General features: G+C 37.0%; 1 protein-coding gene across 9 annotated transcripts in view; it reads left to right on the forward strand.

The window, feature by feature from the left end:
- Window positions 1-455: 455 nt before the first annotated feature.
- The window catches only part of EYA4 (EYA transcriptional coactivator and phosphatase 4), a gene marked incomplete at both ends in the record, with an annotated part of 230,504 nt that continues 208,830 nt past the window's right edge, over window positions 456-22,129 (forward strand). For 8 of the 9 annotated variants that reach the window (XM_079716539.1, XM_079716541.1, XM_079716540.1 and 5 more), the window contains one exon: window positions 456-488. In XM_079716539.1, coding sequence (XP_079572665.1) covers window positions 456-488 — 33 coding nt within the window. Of the gene's footprint in view, window positions 531-22,129 lie in introns of all 9 variants that reach the window. The other variant, XM_079716542.1, reaches the window with a different exon arrangement.

Consider the following 22,129-nt stretch of genomic DNA (forward strand, 5'->3'; position numbering starts at 1 on the left):
ACATTATGTTTTTTTCAATTTTATGTACTTTAGAAAATGAATGGTTAATGCAGGCTTTTAATTTTTAATCTGTCAATTGCTTAATGACAGACCTCTCTCAGCAAAATAGCAGACTAGGTGTTTATCACAGCCTGGGTCTCTGAAGCTGTCCTCAGATGCTTTTGCTTATCTGCAGGATGCCTGAGTAGCTGTTTATATAGCTCAGTTTTACTATGATGTGATTTTCAAGATCATTATTTCTATCAGATACGGGGATAATGAATTTTGTTCTTTAAAATGCTTCTACAGATTACCAATTATCATGTAAATCAAAGTTTTGGTAATTTTACAAATAATTTCTAAAGATAACTTTTTCATTTTTCCACTTTGTTTTCATCTTTTTGTTTTAGATAGTCCATTTTTGATTGAAGGAAGCTGCTTCTACTTGGGAGTGGCAGGAGAAGTAAGAAAACCACATGGAAGACTCCCAGGATTTAAATGAACAATCAGTAAGTCTTAATTCAATCTCAGTTTTGCTGAAAAATGTTGTGGTAAGACTACTCAAAATCATACTTAAAAGAATATATTGTAAAAAGCAAGTTTTTTGTTATTTTTTAGTTGATTTTTAAATTCTCTTTCAAGATCATAAAACAAACCTTTGGAAATGTATACTCTTTCTGATTAATGATATCATATTTTGAGATCTTCCTTGATTGTCTACTCGTAAAGCCAGTGGTAGAAAGATGAGGGCATTGAAATCATGCCAAGTGTTTTTGACAGTCTCAGCAACTTTACACACCTCCTTTGTAGGGTTTTATTCCAGATGTGCTTGGATAGTGCATGTGTTGTTGAATGTCAGAAGCATGAAAGGCGAAGCATATTACTAGCATGCTTATTGTTCATTTCAAGGATAGTGACCACAGTCCTGAAGGGATTTCCTTATTTGCTAAGCTCTCTGGAGAGTGAAGAATGCACAAGATTGGTGGCAACCGTTTTAAGATTCGGATTTCTCAAAGGGAAAGGATTTATATGGCCTTTCCTCCTAACTTATTAGTTATGTCTCCATGACACTAGTTCTTTAGTGTGTGGAACTGGCGTCAGTGGGAGATCTTCCCCCACAATCCCACAGTTCTGCCAACTGCGGCCCAAGCTGTTCTGCCCACAGACAACTAGTGATGTCACAAGTAAGGAGATACGTGTACTTACTACGTGTGTGTTATGCAGACTGATGCTCGTCTCCATTAGCTTGTATAATTATGACTTGAACTTAAAGTCTTATGTTTCCATCAGGCAATAGAGGACAGTGTATTGGTGTATAATAATGTGGTTCTAGAAACGATTTCTATAATGAGTTCAATTTAAAAATCAGAATAATGTGTGTTCTGGTGTATACATGCCATTCTAATTTAATTTATTTTCTATTAAGTATTTCATTTAGATGAAATTATAATCAAGTTTTTAATTTACAGACAGACATCATGACCATTATCTAATTTCTTTTTATATTATATTATTATTTAATTTCACACGGCATCATTAAAGGAAAAATGTAACAAAAAATTACAAAGCCATAAGGCTATTAAAAGATCGGTCAAATAGTAGAGATATTATTCCTCAAAAATGGCTCGAGTTTTTACAAAAGTAGACAAAAGGCAGTTGGGAGGCAGGTGCTTCAAGGTAGTTTTTTAAAAATTCTGTTTATTGCATTATAAGTATTGGTAGTGTAGACTCTAGCAAAAGGGGCGATAGTCAGCATGATGATATGTCACCCATGCCATTTTATGTTTTTGGATCCCAGTGGCATCAGAGGTCTGTAAGTGTGACCATATACGTACTTGAGTGAATGATGACATTATCTTAGTGGCGATGCTTCATGAGAGGACTACTGTCTATCTGTACTTTGTTCTGTACAAACTTTGAGGATTACTTAAAAGTTTGTGTCCATGTGGGCAATTATGCGTGAGTGTGTGTGTGTGTCTGTGTTAGACTGACCAACTGTCCCTGTTTTCCAGAGACCCAGGAATTTCCTGGGACATAGAATTTTCAAAGCTAAAGCAGGTGGAGTCTGTGCAAACAGGGATGGTTGATCCAGTTAATTACCTTAGGGTCTGTATATACTTAAGAACAAATTTTTGCTTCAATACAGTTAAAAGAGGTTAAAGAGAATATAGTTTTAGGTTTACCATTAGCGTGAGGTTATTACCCCAAATGCTTCATACCACCTTTTACAAAGTGAAACCCAGCACTTGTAAATCATATAGTTTCCTTCCAGTGACATTTTAGGGCTGTGGAACTCAGCATTTAAAAAAAAAGTAAGTTCTCAGTGTTGTTAATGTTCAGCCAGGTTTGAGAATCAGAAGTCTTGGGTGACCTCAGCTCAAACCCAGCTGCTGAACCGGTGGTGAGAATGGGAGAGATTTTGAGAGAAGGAAAGACTGCTCTCCATTCTCTCTTTCTCTTTTCCTTCGCCAACACTGAACTCTCCATCTGAGGGTTATGATCCCGTCAGAGAAAAATTGACAGCTCCTGTTCTGTGGAGTGGTTTGATAGGCCATCAAGAGTGGGCACTTCTGCTTTAAACCACAGGAAACTTGAAGTGTGCATCAAGTGTTCATGGCTTAATTGCGTTGGTTTTTATAAACATCATAAAGCCTTCTTCTTCAGCATTCTTAGACTTATAAGAACATACAGACTCATCTGTTCATCTTGTCCATGTGCAAAGGGACACTTGAGTCTATTAAGTCCCAAGTCAGAGTTGGGACTTTGCAATGGTCTTCTGACTCCAAGTCCAAAGCTCTCTCCATGCCTTATCGCATTTGAGTTTTCTTATTTGGACTTTCCTCACTATAGAATCAACTCCCATTACATTGAAATGATTCCTGTTTGAATGAAATCTTTAAGTGACTTTAAATCTTCCAGAGTATATTGATTAATGTCTCAAAGCTTTTTGAATAATGATACTTAGTGCTTATTAAGATATAGAACAAATAGGGTGAAATTAAAAGAGAGCTCATAATAAGATGAAAGGGAATTTACTTAGATCATAGCTATTTTACTTCAAAAAAGAGGTTTTTTTTCCTCTAGGCATAGACATAACAATAGGTGCCAGTTTGCACACTTAATGCACATCTAGCATTTTCTGTATACTCTCTCCCATCCTTACCATATCCTTGTAATGTGTTTGTTATGGTCACCATTTTACAGATAAGGAAACTATGCTTTAGAGAATATTAAGCTAAAACAACTCTTAAGTAGCAGAGATTAGAATTGAACCCACTGTTATCTGGTCCTAAAACCTGTAATGAATGGATTTTGCATGATACAACGTAAGGTAAGGACTTGAGTTGTGAAATCAGACATCTCTGACACTTAAATACCGTTGGGAAATTTCTCAAACTCTTCCTCATCTGTAGAGTGGGGAGGATAATAAAAAGATGGTATAAGGACTCAGCACATGCCTTCCTTAGAGTAAAAACTCAATAAATGTTAGCAAATATTACAATAGCCTGATATATTCATATGGTCTTTACTGAGTATGTGTGTTCATTCTTGCATATTCAACTACCTTCTGGCAGACATCCCTGACAGGAAGCACAGAGGTCTATGGACTCAGCAGATGAAAACTGAACTCACCAGCTCTCCTCTCACAATTTTCCCCCCTTTCTTCTCTATTCCACTACTTCCCATCTCAGTGGATGGCACCATCAGCTACTGAGTACGCTAATTCAGAAAACAGGTAGTCATCCTTTTCTCCTGCATCCCCATCTCAAAGTCCTGTCCATTCTTAAGTTTTAATCTGTCTCAAAGTTGTCCTCTTATCTCTATATCCTTATTTTGGATCTTTATTTTTATCTCTTAACTGTCTTTTTCTGTTTTGTTTCTAGAGTGGCCTTCCTAATTTACACACCTAATCCCATCATTATTGTACTTAACATTCTTCACAGGCCTTTTCTTGCCTTCAAGAGAAAATCCCAAGTGTGTAGTAAAGCACACAGACTTAATTGCTTGTCTGTATCTCCAGTCTTACTTCTGGCTTCTTTCAGTTCCCTGAATCTTGCAGACTCTGTGGTTTCTATGCATTTGCTAACACTTTAGCCTCTTCCCATATGGGCTTCTTCCCCACCGGAGAACTTGTAAATCTCAAAGACTCACTGAGGGCTTCACTCCCTCTGAACAAGGCTCTCAGGTTGCCTCCTTCTTCCCCGCGCTGTCAGCCACGCTGGGTCAGGGGCCTCTACAATGTGCTGCCGTACACTTTGGCATTTACCTCTATCCCAGGACTTACCCCACAGAACTGAAATCTTATCTGTTTATTTGCCTCTCTACTAGATTATAAACTACTTAAGAGTAATAGTGGTTCTTGTTCATCTTTTATCCTTACCTCTTAGCACAATTCTTGCTGACATTCAATAAATGTTTTCTTCAAAAGCTTTTATATACTGTTAGTAAGGTATGTTAATGAACAGCCTGAAAAATTTTAGAAAGCCAAAATGTTATTCTCAGAATGGATTACTGACTCATGAATTCATGTATCACTTAACATTTTTTAAAAATTGCATATAACATGTAACACTAGTTTAACAGCATGTGATCAAAACAGAGTTTGGTCCTTAATTTTTTTTTTTTTTTTTTTTTTTTTTGCATTATATCTGGATCATTTTTTGCAGTCTGGCTTAGAGAATCTAGGAAATTTTAAGAGGTAAGCAATTAGACTAAGATTTAACTTTCATATTTGTCTGAAGTTCTTTATTAGAACTTCATAATTATTTATTATTATTATTATTATTTTTTTTTTTTTTTTGCGGTACACGGGCCTCTCACTGCTGTGGCCTCTCCCATTGTGGAGCACAGGCTCCGGACGCGCAGGCTCAGCGGCCATGGCTCACGGGCCCAGCTGCTCCACGGCATGTGGGATCCTCCCGGACCAGGGCATGAACCCGTGTCCCCTGCATCAGCAAGCGGACTCTCAACCACTGTGCCACCAGGGAAGCCCCATAATTATTTAGAAGCAGTTTGTTATATCCAATTATAGCTTGTTACAGTTTTTAAGGAAATGTTGCTCTTGTTAATAAATATGAATCTAGATTATACAAAACAGTATTTATACTGGTAATCAGAAGTTCATTTGATACTCTGAAATATATTATATTCCTTGTATTCAAATCAAGGCTGAGCAATATTTATGTTCTTATAGCTTCTATAGTATCTTTATACACTAAGGTATTATAAAGTCTTATTTTGGTGGTGCTAAAGATTCCCACAGATTTTTTCTGGTCTGATTCATTCATATCAAAGTGAGAGGGAGTCTGCCCTAAATTAATCATCAAGGTAGAAGGTTTGAAAAAATATGTTGTTTGTTAATTTTATGTAGTATATGTTATACAATAAAATATTAGTGGCTACTAGGTAAAATGAGTTACAGTTTATGGTACAGTTGCATTCCCTAATATTGAAACATTAAGGACCTGAGTTTTCCTACATATGTAAAACGTTGTTACTGAATCAATTAATTTATATTACTGATGACATATTTCCACTAGTGATGTCTAAATTAAGTCACATCCATTGGATACATATTTTACATCGTATATGTCAGCAGTATTTTTAGAAGTCCATATATATGTAGATATTAATGGTATTTATTTTCTTGCATCAAACCTGCTAATTTAATAATGCATATTAAAATTCTAGTTAGTTTAATAAATTAATCTCTTTTCTGTCTCTGTTTTTCACACCTGGAATACCAAATGATTTTAGATTATTCCTCAGCTGTTCGTTCTTAGAGATTCCCTATTATCATTTTTGACTATAGCCACTAGCACATCTTTAAAACCTGAGCTGCTTTCTGAGCCATTTAGACAGTTTTCTAGATGTTGTATGGAATTGAATATACCATCAAACTTATCATCTAGATGTAGAGCTTCAGAATCACCAACTTCTATCAGTGTTTCAACACTATGTAGAAAAGAATTATTTTTATTAGTTTCAGTTTAAATCACTATTTCATTTTTGATAATGTAGCATTATCAATATCTGGAAATCCTATTACTCTTCTATTGCTTTTTCCTTGGATAGTCTAATTGATTTTAGATCATGCATACAGCGTATTTTATTCAGATCTAACCGAAATCAGGTTATTGTTTTTGAGGCTACAAATCTGGAAGAACTTGTCCTTTTAACTAGTCAAAAGAACCATATTTACAACATGTATTTTTTTTATACCACCCAACTGGACAATATACTTCAGGATTCAATGGAATTCTTCTTAAAGCTGAATCAATTTCAGAACTATTATAACTCCCAGTTGCCAATTATGGCTTTGCTTTTCATTTAGATAATAGAGTAACTAAACGGTGAAATTACCAAGTAGATACGTTAAATATATTTTAATTTTTATTAGTCATTGAGACTTGCTCTTTCATTTTAAGCAATTTTCTAACTTTGAATTTCTATATTTTTGCATGAGCTTATGAAGATTCACAGGAAGATTCCATGAATTATCTTCTATGACCTTCTAAAATTATAACTTAATTTAGTAAAACTTTTCTACAAATTTTAGAATACACACATATATGTAAAGAGAGAGAGAAGGAAAGCTCCATATTGTACAGAATACGGGTTGTAATTGCATACCATTTGTCAAGATCTAGAGAGTAAATATTAGACTTTTCTTCTGTCAACTCCGATCAGTTTGTGGCAACTATGTGGAAAAGAACCCTAAAGCTACCTCCTGGCTCATTGGAAGAGTAACATTATCAGTAGAGTGCAATCTGCCATGAACTTGGTAGGGAGGCGGGGTGGCACCAAAGTTCATACTCGCTGAGCCTGAGCTGAGTAGTTATCCAGCTTTGAGCACTTTGTTTGCATAGTATAGGTGCAAATGAGAGCGATGATATCTTTGGGTACCAGAAGTCTCTTATCTAAATTTACAACTTACATATGGTATATTGATTGTCCAATAATTCTACCTTATGAATTAAAATAAAAGTAATTATTTATGATAGGAATATAATCTGTTTTTTTCATGCTTCAGTAATTTTGAGAAGTGGGAAAATTAATGTAACATAACTTTTGCTATAAGGTATATGCCAAATGGAAAATATTCACTAATGAAAACAGCTTGCATTCACTGATAGCTGTCATGCTAAGTGCTTTGTGTGACTCATCTCATTAAACCACACAACAGCCCCATGTGGCAGGCTCCGTCATAACCCCGACTGAAAGAAGCGCACGCTGATGCTGAGCTTAGAGATCACATTCAAGGTTGTGACCGCTAGAAAGCTGTGCTGATGGAGTGTGAGCTCGCCAAGTCTTATTCCAGAATCCATGCTGCTGCACACATTATCTTACCTGCTTTCTTCAACTTAAATGGTTTTCAGACTGTTCAATACATTTGGTATCTTAAAGTATGGATTGAAACTCAACTTGATCTCCACTTATTTAAATAAAGAGCAAAAGTTTTAAATATTGTGGAGGGAAATGTAAGTTATTCCACTACAATTACAAATCAGTTGCACAACTGTCATCACTAAATCTTTAGAACAGGGAGTGGTAAGATAGAAGAGTATATGAAAATTGATGATAATTCAACAAACACAATTAAACAAATAAAAATTTCTCACCCTCTGTCAGGAAATGTGCTAAACTAAGGATTAAAAGATGAATATATGACAGTTTCTGTCCTGCCCAAACTTTTAGTTTAATATATGATTGTAAGATGTTCTAGAGTTATTTTAAAATGAGATTTGGGCAGTAGCTACTAATTTATTCAGTGAATATTTGTGAGGAACTGCTATATTTGAAGCATAGTTTTAGATGGTGGACAAAATAGACAAATATTATTCTCATGGAGCTTATTATATTCTAGTGGGGAGAGATGAACAGGAAACCAGCATTATATACTAGAAAGTAATAGTGCGGCCAGAAAAACCAAATAAAGCTGAGAGGAGGGTAGGAAGTTCTGGAGCTAAGATGTATGGGTGGAGCAAGTTGCAGTTTTGGGGAGAGTAGTCAGGGAGATCTCACGAAGAAGATGGCATTGTGCAAAGATTTGAAGAAGCCATGTGGGTATCTGGGGAAAGTGGATTTCTGTTAGAAGGAACAGCAACTGTGAAAAAAGTGAGATGGCACTATGTCTGATACAGTCAAGGAATAAAAAGGAGGCCAGTGGTGGAGCAATCAAGGGGTGATAAGGAAGTGATCAGAATGGGAGTGTGGAGGTGAGGAGTACAGATTGTGTAGAGGTCTTTAGGCCATTGTAAGAGCCTGAGCTTTGCTCTGAGTGTCATGTGAAGCAATTCGAGGGTTTTGAGCTTAGGGATGACATGATGGAACTTAAGTTTTTAAAAGATCATCCTGTATGCTATGTTGAAAATGGGCCATATGAGGTCAAGAGTGGAAACTGGGCTAGTCTAAGTATCCAGGTGTGAAATGGACAAGATAGCAGTAGAAATGGTGAGAAATGACTGGGTTCAGGGTATGGTTTGAATGTAGAGCCAAGATGACTTGCTGATGGATTGGATGTGGATTGTGAGAGAAAGAAAGAAAGACCTTGACTTCCAGGTCTTTGTTCTGAGCAGTGGGAAGGATGGAGTGGGGCATTTACTGAGATGGAATGAGTTAGAAGGAACAGGTTGAGGGTGGAGATCAGGAGTTCAATTTTAGACATGGTAGCAGAGACATTGATGTGCTTTCACCAACCCTGTTTCATACTTCTCTTTTCTGGTGCATCCGGGACTACACTTCCTAGCCCTCTTACATTTAGACAGGATGATATAGCTAGTTTAGGGGAAGTGATGTGTGTATTATTTCCAGGCTGAGGCAGTGAGAAGCCTGTGCGTGATTCTTTAGTCTCTATGTTTGCCTAGTGTGGAGAATGGGGAGGAGGGTTGCAGGTAAAGATGGCAGAGCTCCAAGATGGAGGAAGATTGAATTGATGAGGCCCTGAATGGAGGACAGCTTCCCAGGAGAGTATTAAACAACTGAGTTAATAGGGACATAATAAGTTTTACCTGATATTTGAAAAATGAGTGAAAATGTTGGGGGGAGTCAGTTAGCTGTAACCCTATGGAACCCAGGAGAGAAGGTTGGACTTGAAATAAATTTGGGAGGCTTCAGGGTATTGATGATATTTAAAGAACTATTATTGGTTGAGATCACCAAGAGGTGAAGTCTAGATAGAGACAAATTGAAAGGACTGAGCTCTGGGGCATTCAAATATAGAGGTTAAAGAGATGACAGTTTACATAAGACAGCGTCTTTGTCCTACCATAACACCTGTAAGCACTGAGGTATGCCGCAGCTAGTATACGTTGCCAAAGTCAGTGAATTCTCCTTTGATGTACTTTCTTTCAAATTTCCTAAGGATCATATATTATGCCTGAGTTACTGGTTACTGGATTTACCGCTCTCAGGAGAAAAAGCCAGCATACAGCCGAATAGGTATTCAAACATCATTCACTTCTTTGTGTTTTCTGTCCAAGTAACAAAAACCCATAAATATTTAGAAGAAAATAGTCAACAAGTATTACATTCTTATTGCTGTGTTTGTAGATATGATGTTTCTATGGATCCCAGCTTAGCAAAGAATTGATCTACATCAGGGATACTCAGCTTCAGCATTACTGATGTTCGGGTGGGGTAATTCTTTGTCGTGGGGGCTATCCTGCGCATTGGATGATGTTTAGAAGCATTTTGGTATCTACCCACGAGATGTCAGCAGCACCTTCTTCCCCCCTCCCCCACTCTCTTTCTTTAGTGACAGTCAACCAAAAATGTCCCTAGCCATGGACAGATGTCTTCTGGGGAGAGGCAAGCATCACTGATCTATATTATGTCTACTTTCAATGAGTTATTTGTTTATATATTTATTCCCTGCAAAATATTTGAGGAAGTTTACCTGAACATTAATATAATATGCTATATTAAATTATTGAGGGAACTGGGATGAAAAGACAAACACATGATAATACAGAACTTAAGCAAAACAACATTGCCAAGTTAACAGTATAGAATAATAAGTACTATGCTATCAGCAGGGAAAGTCTTTTCAATGAAGGTCAAGAAAGGAATTCTAGATAGGCTAGGTCATATGTTAACTTGATCTTGAATGAAAAGATAGAACTGTATGGACACAATAGGACCTATCCTGGCCTGGTGAATAGCAGGAATGAAAACTCAGAGGTGCAAAATATAAGGCAGTAAAGCCTGCCCAGGAACTGTAGATGGATTAGAATGACTGAATGAGAAGCTTTGTGGGGATGAAGATGTAGAGTGGTGGGGACTCTGGCTGAGAAGTCCTGAGACCAGACAGAAAGGGTCTTTGAAGCCAAGTTTCGGTATTTACATGGTGCATGGTTACCAGCATGATGCTTGTCATGACATGAAGTGTAGAGATGTATAAGATGCTGCCCTATCTTTGGACCTTTATCTTGGATGTAATGGAAAGTCCCATAATTTTTGAGCAAGAGAATAGTATTTTTAAAATGTTGTTTTAGGAAAATTAACCAGATGGTAGGAAGATTAGTGAAGGTGTGCAACTTGGCATGGAGGATGGTTTAGGGGCCCTTGAAGCAGTTTATGTGTGAGCTGAAAAGGGCTTAAACCAGGGGCAGGAAACTTTTTTTGGCAAAAGTCAAGACAGTAAATAATTTTGGCTTTTTCCATGTAGTCTCTGTACAACTCCTCACCTCTGCTGGTGGAGTGTGAGAGCAGCCATAGGTAACGCATTCATGAATGGGCATGGCTGTGTTCTAATAAAACTTTTTTTACATAAACAGGTGGCAGGCTGTGGACCATACATGGCCAACTCCTGGCCTAAATGTGTGACAGTGGAAAGAAAGCTAGGAAAGAATCAATGTAAAGAACTTGAAGCTTTACTGAACTTGAGTAACTAACCAACAGGGTTAATGGGAGGAAGGTGCGTGGTAGATATGGAGAAGGAAAAGGCAAGGATTATCCTGGAGTTTCAAGCTTAGGGGATACCAGTAAGAGTTCAGGACCACGTGTCAGTGACTTCAGTAATCAGACAGATGTATTTGAATTTAGAACTTTGGAGAACACGTCAAACTAGCAACTGGTAAAACTCTGTGGTGCCATGGAGGAGATGTCTAGGCTGGTCACATAGAGCAGAACAGTATTTTTTAAGGTGCTGTATATAAGGGGAAATTATAGCTGGCAAAAGGGCAGGAGGATGAGAATACACTTAGGAGAATACCATGTTTATGAAGTGGAAGGGGGAAGATGGATCAGGAGAGACTGAGATAGGGAAAAGAAAGGAAGGTCAGGGTAATACTGTCTTCAGAGCCAGTGTCCAAGAATAACTTTCAGGAGGAATTGGTCATCACTTTCTGACATTTCAAGAAGACAAGCAGAATGGGGGCTGAGAAGAAGGCTATTTCATTTGTTGATTAGAAGGCCATTGGTGGCTCCTCAGGCCACAGTCCTTTTAGAGTTCAACACAGAGGTTGAACCCAGAAAAGATGTAGAGACATCTCAGAGGCTGAACACAGAAAAGATGATAAGGAAGTAAGAGGAAGTTTGTATGTTGAAAGAAGAGAAGCAGATGAGTGATTGAAGGGAGCACCTTTTTCAAACAAGGGGAAGCTTGTGTGTGGTTGGTGACGGGGGAAAAGGACTCCGTGGAGAATTGACTCAAGCTGTCACAGAGGGAGGAGGGATCAGCGGAGGTCAGAATGGAGAAGATAATGGTGGGATGAGGGAGGGATCCACCCTCTGACTGAAAATGTTAGAGAATGCCTGTATCCTTGGATATTCTAAGGTGCTCTCCCTGGATGACATTCTTTTTTATTTAGTTCCATAGGAGGGAAGTACAAGATCAGGAAGTGAATGGAAGCATGGTAGGATTAAATGCTTAGGTAGTATAATTAGTATTAAATGCTTAAGAAGATCAGGAATACGCATTACTTTAAAAAATGGAAGGAGATCTCCTAGAACTCAATATTGTGAGACATTTTCAGTTTTCTTTTAGCAAAGTAGGTCACAATGATTAGGACTTAAGGCTGTGTGTTAGCATGGAAAGTTTATTTATTTATTTATTTATTGCATCAAAACCATTAGGAAGAGACAAGAGAAAAATAAATACTTTTGTGGTCAATGAAAATGCCTCTCATCTTGGGAAGAAACTGCTTTCTCTGTTTTCTTTGGATATCAGTACCCCTAACAAAAAGAAGAGCCTATTTATTTAGATGGGATTGTGGCAAATTAGACAATAGAGTCGGACTGAGAAAGTACTTGCCCCAAAGTACGTGGAATACTATTATTTCATATCTTCTTGGATGGAGGACTGGTTTCTCTGCTCAGACTTCTTTAGGATGCAAATACCCTTGTTCGTGTTCACATGGGAAGAAGTTCATGTTAAATCTCTTGGCAGGAGCCAGCATGGCAGGGTGGAGAAAGCTCTGCCAAAAAAGCAAAAGAGAGTTCAAAAAAAAGGAGCAGACATTGCCTACTTCGTTTAACTTTTACTGTTTTCCCCAAACTGCTGTGGATGACACCTGTGGACAACGGATTATACCTAGATTGTGAGCCCCAGATGCTCACAGCTAACATTTATGCAGTCCTCACTCGGGCTTTCTGAATGCTTTGTGTATATCAGCTCGTTTAATTCTCATGACAGCTTGATGAGGTGGGCACTATTATTATCCCCCAGTTTATAGATGAGGGGGCCACCCAGCTAGTGGGTGAGGGAGCAGGATTTTAACTGAGGCAGTCTGGCTCCAATATTAACTGCTAGGTGAGTCCTCTGGGAAAATGCCAATACTAACTGCTAGGCGAGTCCCCAGGGAAAATTCAATGCACTCTTGATTTTTCAGTCCTCCACCCTGACTTGTGTCTTCAACCACAGCAGCAGCAACAATGACACTGAAATGTTTTGAGGGTTCATACTGAAGGAGAAAAAAGCTTTGATCTGTGTCCATTTCTTTTATATTAACATTTTCTGTAATTTGCAGATCACACCAGAGACGATGTGAAAGGGGCAGAGGGAGGACTATAAAATAGATGGTTCTTTATTTGTCAGTCTACTGATTAAAAAAATGGGTGTAGGTGGACTTTGGAGTCTCTGCTGTTCTTTCTATACCAGGGTCTGTAGGAAGATTCAAAAGCACACTCATGTTTCTTTTATATTAAACGTCTCGCCTAATTTATCTCCTTTAAATATGGCCATGCTTGATACTGAGGGCTAGCGGGCTTGGTTTGGAGGTGATAGGGAACTTTAGAGATTGCTCTTTCCAAACCCTTTATTTTATAGATGCAAAAATGGAGGTTGGGAGGGCTTAAGCACCTTATCGGGCTAAGGCCATTGCAACAGCACTGTGGTTTTTTTTCTTTTTCTTTTTTCTTTGTTCTTAATGTTTAAACCCTTTTTAAAATTTTTTTTAATTTTATTTATTTATTTTTATACAGCAGGTTCTTATTGGTCATCCATTTTATACACATCAGTGTATACATGTCAATCCCAATCACCCAACTCATCTCACCACCACCCTCACCTCCACTTTCCCCCCTTGATATCCATACATTTGTTCTCTACATGTGTGTCTCTATTTCTGCCTTGCAAACTGGTTCATCTGTACCATTTTACTAGATTCCACATATATGCATTAATATATGATATTTGTTTTTCTCTTTCTGACTTACTTCACTCTGTATGACAGTCTCTAGGTCCATCCACATCTCTACAAATGACCCAATTCTGTTCCTTTTTATGGCTGAGTAATATTCCATTGTATATATGTACCACATCTTCTTTATCCATTCATCTGTCAGTGGGCATTTAGGTTGCTTCCATGGCCTGGCTATTGTAAATAGTGCTGCAATGAACACTGGGGTGCATGTGTCTTTTTGGATTATGGTTTTCTCTGGATATATGCCCAGTAATGGGATTGCGGGGTCATATGGTAATTCTATTCTGAGTTTTTTAAGGAACCTCCATACTGTTCTCCATAGTGGCTGTATCAATTCAGCACTGTGTTTTGAAACAAGATTTTTTTATTCTTTCCAACCTCAGCACTAAAATTTGAATACTTTTGTATACAGATTTTTAACAGCTAGAAATTAAAATTAACACCCTGAAAACTGCCTGAATTACTGCTTTATTTAGAGGTTGATAAAATAATATTTAGAGGTTGATAAAATAATTTCATTTGAGCTTATACTGAAATTGTTGGTAGCTCAGGGTCATTTAAGAACTCTCCAACAAAGGTGTGAAACACTTCATTTTACGTGTTTGTTTTTCTCCCAGTTATTATTTACTGCTTAATCAGCATTAACAGAAGAAAAATAATTTGGCTGCTAAGTTACTCCAGGATAGGATTTCAAAGGATCTTATTAAAAAGAGATGTAATTTCATCCTCTGGGCCTTTTATATAACAGAGTGCATAATTGGGTTACTTCATTTTGACCCGGAATTAAACAATAGGTTAAAGTCTTGCACAGGAAGTTAAAATATTTATTCAACAAAGATTTAAAAGTATATTATGGTTGTTTTTAGGATGTCTTTATACCTTATAGCTTTATACCTTTATTTTAGCTAACTTTTGTCTAAATAGCGCTTGCCTCAAAGTTTTCTGTTTATTTTACAAATCTTATAACACGTAGGTATTTGATAACTACTATGTATAATCAGTGATTTTTAAATGCATAAATTTGAAAAATTGATATACATTGTATGCTTTTGTATATTGTTTAACTACATATGGCCACAGTTTACTTATGGTGCTCAGATATGAAAAGTATAGAGTAGATGTCACAGATCATAACAATGCTTCAAATATTAATATTAAGGGAAGTAAGTCTGGATGTCCGTAAGTTTAATTTTTTTGGAAAGGGCTTCAAATGCCTGCCTTTTTATTTATTTACTTATTTATTTTTGGCTGTGTTGGGTATTCATTTCTGTGCGAGGGCTTTCTCTAGTTACGGCAAACGGGAGCCACTCTTCATCGCGGTGCGCGGGCCTCTCACTATCGCGGCCTCTCTTGTTGTGGAGCACAGGCTCCAGACGCGCAGGCTCGGTAGCTGTGGCTCACGGGCCTAGTTGCTCCACGGCATGTGGGATCTTCCCAGAACAGGGCTTGAACCCGTGTCCCCTGCATTAGCAGGCAGATTCTCAACCACTGTACCACCAGGGAAGCCCCTGGAAGTCTGTAAGTTTAAAGTAAAAAGCCTTTATGCCTTCAGTTTTGAGAGCACTTTCATAAGATGAAAGGGACAATGTCAGGGCACTACTAACTGGAGCTGTCTAGCGGTACAGGTATCCTTCAATGAGACTCTTGTAAAGGTAGTTACCTCTGCTCACTCACCCTGGACTGAAGGCTCCCCCTTTCTTCAAACCTCTGTGATTTGCATAGTAATATCCATAATGATTCCTTTTTGGGGTGATTGTTTCCATCCTCACTGTGAGATTGTGGACTTCTTTTTTTTTTTTCCATGAAGCAAGGTTTTTATAGGCTGGGATCCCAGCTAGACTGATGCTTTTTCCCTCATTTTGTTTGTTTAACACCTTGGATTTTGAAAGTCATTCAAAATTAAAGGACTTGCATATTATCTCAGGAAAATAATTTGTGATTAAAACTCTGTGAAAAATCCTAAAAGGTGTTTAGACGTTTGTTCAGTAACTTGTTATCAATGGTTGGATAAGATGTCTTTCTGGAGTGCTTGTCTGCTAAACATCTATATGGTATTTTCTGTAATGGTATCTGCTTACTTTTTGGGTGATTCTGACACATTCCATTGTGCATAAGTTATTCTGCAGAAGTAAGTCAGGAATCATTCATGATAATTTCAGGTTACACATAATTATTTTAGAATGTTAAATGAATTTGCTAAACTTCAAGGGAATAAATTTAACACCAAGCATTTTTGGTTTAATAGGTTTTAATACTAGACTAATTTTTTCCCCTTAGTTTATTTTATTGTTTCTTGCACTGTCATTGGAAGTGTATGTACATTATGTCCATTCTTGAGCCCTTAAAGTTAAGCTTGAGATGTAAGGAAATTAACTGAAGGTCTTCAGGATATTGGTGTTTGTTACATGAAGATGGATTGAATGTTGATGTTGGGCTCTTGAGCCGGAAGTTGCTTTGCTGTTAGATTCTATTAGATTGAATGTATCAACTTTTATACAAGAAATTGGGAGGAAAAATGTGCTCCCAGTGTCTGATTTTCTCTGTCTTTGGGACAAGTAACAAATTTAGGAATTGATAGAAAAGGAAAATTTTTGTGTTGTTAAAGCTTTTTTCAGACTTTATAATGTTATTAAATAATATCCTTTGACATCTGGATGTTTGTGAAAAAGCTCCTAGAAATTTAATTATGACTATTTAATTAGCTTTTTCCTTTTTCTAAATGTTGCCCCTTTGGCATAATCTTTGCATTTGAAAGCTTGACGAGACAGCAGAGACCAAACAATCCAACTCTATCATTTCATAGATACAATGAAACTATGGATCAGGGAGATTAAAAAGGTTATCACCCACAGCCAGTCGATGATAGAGGACTCATAGGTGGATTTTTGAGTCCCAGTTCTTTACAATCCAAGCATGCTTGGTTTTTTTCATGTCCCAGAGCTTTCACTTAGGACATTTGTTGAAGTTTTGAGTCTAGAGAACTTCCACTGATGGATTTTGAAGTCACACAGGGTAAAGCTTTACTGATAATTTCCGACTGATTTGAATCCATATGAATCCCTACCATATTTAATTCCCAGTGTTCTGTAACACATTGAAAACCCTTAGCCAGGATTTCTTATCCTCAATAGAATAAATCTGAGACTTTTCACAATGAACCCAACTGCAGTGCTCTATTGCACAGAGAATGTGAACTAATTTTAATTGTTTCTGAAGAAAATGACATGGGTAAAAATGAAATGATCATAAGAAATGACTAAAGCATTACAAAGAAAGTTCCTATTTCATATTCTGTATTGTCCATGTCAAGATCGATTTTATTAGTGTGTTTTCCTTTCTGTTTTTATTTCTTTGAGATTCAGAAATCAATGGTAGCAGCAGGTTTTCAAACCCTGTGTTCTAGTATATTTCACAATTACCTATGTCATACCCCCTCTCTCTTTTTCTTTCAACTGAGTGTAGGTTATTTAACCCTTATTTTAAAGCATATTGTATTCTAAACTACAAGAAGTGTTTTTTTGAGACCATTTATCTATGGGTAAATAGTTAAACATTTATATTCATGCTTTTTTTCTGGAATATAAAGGATAGGAAGTTAAGTATATCCATAATAGTAAAAGCAGTTCAGGGTTTCTATTTATATTGTAACTCAACATTGGTAGAAAAATTTTTCAGTTGCCTACTAGTCATTTACCTCTTTTCTTCTTTGTTAACAGAATCCTGATTTTGTTGAGGGCCACCCACTGTTCTAGGTGTGGAATTGCTTGAAGGCAGATTTATGGTAATCTTAGTCTGCCCTGACAGTGATTGGTCAAGTGCTGGGAGGCTGACCCAAGGGGCTTCTGGGAAAGGTCTTATTTCATCTAAATAGAGTGTTGCAGGAGGGAGGACTCCTTTCTTTCATCCCTTCATTGATTACTGCTTTGGAGGCTGCTGCTGGAGAATATGATGCCTTAGCCATTCTCTGAGAATGAGGTGATAAGCCTAAGAATGAAAAGCCAAAATGCTAAAGATGGCTAACCAGAAGGACAGAGAGAACTTGCATCCTTGATGAAATTATTGAGCTGTCAAGCCTGGCACATCCTCCTTCCAGACTTCTTGCTTGTGAGATAATTATAGTCTTTTTTTTTTTTTTTTTTTTTTTTGTGGTACGCGGGCCTCTCACTGTCGTGGCCTCTCCCGTTGCGGAGCACAGGCTCCGGACGCGCAGGCTCAGCGGCCATGGCTCACGGGCCCAGCCGCTCCGCGGCACATGGGATCCTCCCAGACCGGGGCACGAACCCGTATCCCCTGCATCGGCAGGCGGACTCTCAACCACTGCGCCACCAGGGAGGCCCGATAATTATAGTTTTAAATTGAGATGTTCTGTTGAGACTTGTATGTGTGGTTTCAGACCCTGGGGGAAAGGAAAGAAAAGACAGAAGTCATAGTCCCTGACCTTAAGGATCACATAATCATGTGCTTCTTAAAACTGATTTTTGAAATGACATAAGAATCCTTCAGAAACAAGAGATTGCCTTATTTAATTTGTTTTAATTTTTGAACTTTTATTGAGGTATAATTTATATGCAACAAACTGCATGTGTGTTTGTGTATGTGTGTGTATGTGTGTGTGTCTTCTGGATACAAATCCTTTATCAGACATATACTTTCAGATATTTTCTCCCAGTCTGTCATGCATTTTAATAGTCTTAGCTTGTTAATTGCCAAAAAAAAGAAAAGAGAAGGAAAACAAACCTTTTGGAAGTTTGACTGACATTGCATTGAATCTACAGATCAGTTGGGGATAATTGGCATCTTAACAATCAGTGTGAGGCCTTTTGCCCATATATTTATGTCTTTTTTAATTGCTCTCAGCAATGTTTTGTCATTTTCAGTATACAGGTCTTACAGCTTGTCAGATCCATGTCTTAGTCTTTCATATTTTTGATGCTATTGCAAAAGTTTTTAATTTCAATTTCCAATTGTTCATTCCTTGTATATGGAAATAAGTTGAGTTTTGTATATTGATCTTTTATTGTGCAACCTTGCCAAGTAATTATAGTTCTACTGTGTGGGGTTTTCTCTATAGACAATACAATTGTCTGTGAATAAAGACAGTTTTACCTTACCGTTCCTCAGTCTAAATGCCTTTTATTTTTATTGCTTCACTGCAGTGGCTAGAACCTCTAGTAACATGTTGAAGAGCAGTGGAGAGAACAGAATCCTTATATTTCTTTATATCAAGTTGAGGATGGAGTCTGTAATTGTCCATAGAAAGTCTCAAATGAAACTTCTTGGGAGGCTTATGATTGATTTTGAAAAAAGAATTATTCATGTTTTACATTCTCCTCTGTAATGTATCTTTATGTTTTAAAATAGAAAATACATTTTAAAAATGTAGTTAGATTATCTCACTCAAGCACTGTTTCTCTCTCCCAGCCCCATTGTTAAAAGTGATGCTCCAGGAAGATGAGCTATATTCAGTACTATGATTTTGAGTATGGACAAATGTATAATGATATGTATCCATCATTATAGGATTTTATAGAGTATTTTCACTGACCTAGAAATCCTCTGTGCTCTACCTGTTTATCCATTCCCTCCAACCCCTGGCAACCACTGATCTTTTTACTGTTGCCATAGTTTTGTATTTTCCAGAATGTCATATAATTAGAATCATACAGTATGTAGCCTTTTCAGATTGGATTTTTTCACTTAATAATATGCATTTTAGGTTCCTTCATGTCTTTTCATGGCTTGACAGCTCATTTCTTTTTAGTGCTGAATAATAATTCATTGTTTGTGGATGTACCACAGTTTATTTACCCATTCACCTAATGAAGGACGTCTTGGTTGCTTCCAGGTTTTAGCAATTATGAATAAAGCTGCCATAAAGTGCAGGTTTTTGTGTGGACATAAGTTTTCAACTCCTTTGGGTAAATATCAAGGGACATGATTGCTAGAATGTATGGTAAGAGCATATTTAGTTTTGTAAGAAACTGCCAAACTGTCTTTTAAAGTGGTTGTACTATTTTACCTTTTCCCCAAAGATGAGTGAGAGAGTTCCTGTTGCTCCGCATCCTAGCCAGCATTTTGTATTGTCAGTGTTACAGATTTTGGCCATTCTAATAGATACGTGGTGGTATCTCATTGTTGTTTGAATTTCCACTTCTCTGATGACATATGCTTATTTGCCGTTTGTACATCTTCTTTGGTGAGGTATCTATTAAGGTCTTTGGTCCATTTTAAAAACTGGTTGTTTTCTTACTGCTACATCAAAGTTAATATGTGAGTTGTAATATGCTATGCATGCAGAGCTTGTTTGTGATTAATACAGTTTTTTTTGCAAGTTACACAAAATTAATGTTTCAAGTGATATCTGAATTTTAAAGGCTTCTTTAAATGATCATTATATAAATAAGTTCTTCTTCTGATTATGTATACAAGTGGTCCCCTACCATGGTGACAAATCGAATCATTGATTAATGCTGGGACTCTGAACGCACCTAGAAAAAATAGATTTGAAGCTGTATTCAAAGAATTTTATTTAGCCTTACCAGGGCAACTGTCTTACTGGTGCAATATTCTAGGACCTTGCACTGAGATCCAGCTTGGTCATTACAGAGAGATATATAGTAGAAAGGTGTCTCCAAAAATAAAAAATAATGACACATATTACTTATTAAGCACCTACTAATTATAAACCACAGTGATTTATATATGATTAATGTTTCACACATATTAAATTTATGTGTATATATGTAATTTTTATCTTTGCAAAAATTATAATTATAATTTAGGTATTTACAGTCCCTTTTTGAAGATGAGACAATGGAATCTTAGTGAGGTTATGATTTTGCCCAAATTCACATAATGAGTGGCAAAGACTGGATCCAAATCTAGGTTGTCTGACTCCGGGGTCCTTGTTTACTCTGCTATATCATATGTATTATTTATTGGTGAATTTATTTTAAAAAGTTTAATTGAGTATTTACTCTGTGCTAGGTACTGACTGTTATAGGTGCTGAAAATACTGCAGTGGAAAAAAAGACACTGAGTTCTTACTTTCAAATATTTACCTTCTAGTGAAATAAAAAAGGAAACAAAGTATATACACTTTTCCTGTGGTGGTAAATGCTATGGAAAATGAGCAAAGATGTGTAACAGGATAGAAAGTGATAGAGGAAGAGGTGTGTATACTATTTTTCTATAGGTTGATGGTTAGAGATGGGCAGAGACAACTCCTTTTGTAAAACTGACATTTGGGCAGAGGTGTAAAGGAAGTGAAAGAATGAGCCATGGGAATATATGCAGGAACAGCCTTCATGTAGAGGGAACAGCACATGCAGTGCTGTGAAGATGAGAACTTGCTTGGTGTGAACATGGAACAAAAATGAGACCAGTGTGCCTGAAGCAAAGTGAGTGTAGGGGAGAAGGTAGGGTCAGAGACCAGAGAGGTGGTTTGGAGCCAAAACTTGGTCAAGACTTTGGATCTTACTCGGGGAAAGATGGGAAGTCATTGGAAAGATTTGAGCGTGTGTTTCTGATATGAAGTTGCTTACATTTTAGATGAAGAGTAGACCATAGGACACAGGAAAGGGTTTGAGGACCAGTTAGGAGGATATTGCAGTGGTTTAGGCATGAGATGATGGTGGTTTGGGCTAAGGTAGTGACTGTAGAAGTGATGATAAGTGGTAGAATCTATTTCAAAAGTAGAGCCAACAAGATAAGATAAAGGATTGGATGTGGTTAAGAGGAAAAAAGAGGGTCAATGATGACCGTAAGTTTTTTGACTTATGATGAATATTACCATAAGAAAATTTTCAGGAAGGAAGATTGGGAAGGAAATCAAGAGTTCAGTATTTGTATGATGTGGAGTAGTTTTTTTCTTTCCTAAATGTCTCATCATTCCAAGCACATTTATTGGCTTTGGCTATTTTTCCTTTATTGTCTATTTCCCATTTATCATCTATCAGGTATCCATTTATGTCCATTAAAGTAGACGTAATTGTGTTGTTCAAAGCTTCCATATTACAGATTTTTATCACTTAACCTATCAATTTTTTGTGGGGGTGGCATCACTGGATCTATCAATTACTGAGATACGTGTGTTAAAATCTCTCATTGTAATGGTGGATTTATTGGTTTATCCACAATTGTATTTTGGTTTTATATGTATTGAAGTTATGTTACTGGGTCCATACACCCAGTAATTTAAAATTTTGCATTCTTCCTGGTGAATTAGCTTTTATCAGTATGTGTTAATGTCTTTATCAAGTGATCTTTGCTCTAAAATCTATTTGGTTTTTTATTAATCTACCTACAACTGTCATTCTTTTGGTTAGTATTTGTGTTCTTGTTTTTGAGCTCATGTTGTTTTGAACTTTATCTGTGGGAATCCTGTGGGACCTGGATTTAAAATATGTTCCTCCACAAAGAATTCGTACTTGCTTCTGCCAGATGCCTGGAAGCCCTATCATCTGGGGTTAATTTAAACTAAATTTTGATTTAAATTTTGTTGG

The sequence above is a fragment of the Hyperoodon ampullatus genome, assembly GCF_949752795.1.
Source record: "Hyperoodon ampullatus genome assembly, chromosome: 12".
NCBI lineage: Eukaryota > Metazoa > Chordata > Mammalia > Artiodactyla > Ziphiidae > Hyperoodon > Hyperoodon ampullatus.